Source organism: Hipposideros armiger, unplaced genomic scaffold, assembly GCF_001890085.2.
Source record: "Hipposideros armiger isolate ML-2016 unplaced genomic scaffold, ASM189008v1 scaffold_1620, whole genome shotgun sequence".
NCBI classification, from domain to species: domain Eukaryota; kingdom Metazoa; phylum Chordata; class Mammalia; order Chiroptera; family Hipposideridae; genus Hipposideros; species Hipposideros armiger.
This window is the reverse complement of record NW_017732970.1, coordinates 13,499-16,431: the sequence shown is the minus strand read 5'-3', so window position 1 is coordinate 16,431 and position 2,933 is coordinate 13,499. Positions and strand designations below refer to the sequence as shown.

Genomic DNA, 2,933 nt, shown 5'->3' with positions numbered 1-2,933 from the left:
CTATCAAAAGTGAGTTCTCTGCTGCATATCTAATATATATGTATATATATCACATTTTTTGAGAAAACAGAGGAGGATGTTCCTAACAACTTGAATCTCCAAAATCATGTTACAAATAGCTCCTGTAGTTCCAGAAATGTGACATTGGAAGAATCCTGTTTACTCATCATGTGGCTACTGTTTTTGTTTCTACTGCTTCATATTTTTAATAATATATTAATCCCCTTTAAAAGGAAATTGTGGTCCCTCCTTCAAAGCAAAACCCTAGAAGAAGCATTGATGTCTCCTACCTCTCATGAAAACAGCAAGATTACTTAGACAGGTTCCCAGGCATTTTAACACAGGCATGGAGCAGTTGTTGGAACAGAAGTCACAGGGAAAAACAAAACAATGGAACCTCCACAATATACAGATATTCTCACAAACACACATCCTATTGTCAGGAGAAGATTCTGAGTTACAGAGACAAGAGCTGGAACCCAGGACATTACTCTGTGTCTCTCATAAAACAGGCCCCTCTGAATTAATAAAAAGAGATGCAAATTCCATCAAAGAATTGTCTCTTTGTGGCTCCTTCTGGCCATTGAAGAGGTAGAAAGAATCGTGCATTCTAGGATGTCATCACACAGGGAAAGGGGCTGTCATTGTCCCCAGATAATTAATGAAGGAAAGATTTCCCTTTGAACTTCATCGTGAAAAAAAAGAACAGCTTGGAAAACTGATTCTCCAGGCCATGCTGTATGAAGTCCCTCTGCTCAGGGTGGGGAAGCACCTTCAGAGGAACAAAGGAGCCTGTGAAACACGGCAGGTTTTTGTCTCACTTCCCCATGAACTTGCACCACTGTGCGAGTGACACTGCTCGAATATGAGCAACAGTAATAATCAGCCTCGTCCTCAGCCTGGAGCCCAGAGATGGTCAGAGAGGCCGTGTTGCCAGACTTGGAACCAGAGAAGCGATCAGGGATCCCTGAGGGCCGATTTGTCACATCATAAATCAGCAGTTTGGGTGCTGTGCCCGGGCGCTGTTGGTACCAGGAGACTTCATTATAACCTCCGACATCACTGCTGCTTCCAGCACAGGAGATGGTGACTGACTTTCCAGGAGAGCCAGACACTGAGGGAGGCTGAGTCAGGGCAGACTGGGTCCTGGAGCCTGAAGAGAGCAGAAACACATTCTGATGAGTTCAGTGCTGGAGCCCAGGAGGGCCTGGGGAGAGAAGACAAAGGATCAGCCCTGAAGTCTCTTAGGCCCCTTCCCCGGAGGCCTCACCTGTGCCCTGAGTGAGGAGGGTGAGGAGGAGCAGAGCCCAGGCCATGGTGCAGATGCCCCCAGAGTGCTACCTTGTGAGCCCCCAACCCTGGGCCTGGCTCCCCTAGTCTTCTCTTATCCCCTCCCCCTGCCTCAGAGGAGGGAGGGGCCTCCATGCAAATCTGCTTCCTGCACCTGTGTCTACTCACCCCACTGAGACCTGGCCATTAATCTAGAGGATTCTGCATCACAGGACAGCAGAAGTAACCTGAGAGAATTAGAATCTCTTCAACATAATTTTTCTGAGTTATGACACACTGTGAGCATTATTGGAGTGCCCAGGAAATGAAGCAATCCTTGAATGTCCCTGTATTGTGGGAATTAAGGTGGTTCTTGGCTTTGGAATCCAGGGGCCTGTCCTCCAAGATGTCTAAGAGGAGAGTGAGGACAGGCTCTTTGGTTGGCTATTAGAAACCCAATCACTCTGCTACCCAAGGACCACAGGGAAAGCTGGGATATCCTAATCTTTTCCAATCTTTTCTTCATGCTCCTCAGTGGAAGTGATTCTCATGTATCCCTTGTCCCAATCTCAGCAGTGTCTCAGGTCCAAGGACATTAATTGATATTTCTAAAACTAGAAATATTGGGACACAACCGATACAGGACATTCATGAAAGACCCACGTAGGAGGATCCCAGGGTAGGCACCTATGTAGATTTGGTACAGGTCAGGGTAAAACCACAGCAAGTATCTTCCCCAAATGTAGACAGTGCTGCCCCCTGGTGGTCACAGATGGTGCAACCAAAGCACCAAAAAGCAAGCTGATTGGGAGCTGGAAAACCCTGCTCAGCTCCCTACATGTTGTCTTCCCTTCCTACCTCAGCACCAGGACCATGGGTTTCTCTTAAATCCACCCAAACTCATTCCTTTTGTCTCCATCTTCCTTTAGAATGGAATGTGTCAAGTGCCAAAGCAGGTGGCCCAGGCCATCTGCTGGGGACNGAACCACTGGGGCACAGGAGATACCTAGTTAACAGGCTCTTTCTTGCCTGATGTCCTCTTATTGACCACACTTGATTCAAGTTAGGCTAAGGCAGCTTTCTAGGATTTCCCTCCTGGAGCACTTTTCTCTGTCTGAACCTCTTGGGCAGGAAAGACGGGAGGGCCAAAGTTTCTTTGTGTGTCTTGTTTCTTAATGAACAGCTTAAAATCAATACCCCCCAAAAGCAGCTTCAGGGTGGTAAGATTGTGGTTCCCTTCACCCTCTCCAGTAATTTTCTTGAAGGTCTTCCCAGCCTTCCTTCCCCCAACACACCAGGGGAGAATCTTCCCCCAAACTGGTACCTGGAAATGTAGACCCTGAGATGGTGCTTCCCACCCCCTTTAAGGTCCTGCTTCTCCCCTGAACTTTGCTGACTGTCTGTCAGGACATAGAATCCAGCCCTGATTTCTCTCTAAAACTTTCCTCTGCTGACAGCCAATAACAGCTGAATTTATAGGCACTTAGGGTGAATGTGTTTTGTGCACATGTGTCTACACCAGGAGGTCTTTCCCCAGGAAATCTCAGTGTAGGATGATGAGCAGAGTCCCCTGATGGGGTCTAGGACCTGGTACTATCCTGACTGTGTCACTTTTTAACTCTGTGATTGGGGCAGCTGAAGTGACCCTTCCCTCCTATACCTCA

The 2,933-nt window shown here is 47.5% G+C and overlaps 1 gene segment (V, D, J or C); it reads right to left on the bottom strand.

Annotated features, from left to right (window-relative positions):
* Nucleotides 1-755: 755 nt before the first annotated feature.
* On the bottom strand, nucleotides 756-1,358 carry LOC109377905 (immunoglobulin lambda variable 2-11-like). The segment is given in 2 exon segments: nucleotides 756-1,153; nucleotides 1,271-1,358. Coding segments are annotated over 2 exon segments (444 nt in total).
* Between the last annotated feature and the right edge of the window lie 1,575 nt (nucleotides 1,359-2,933).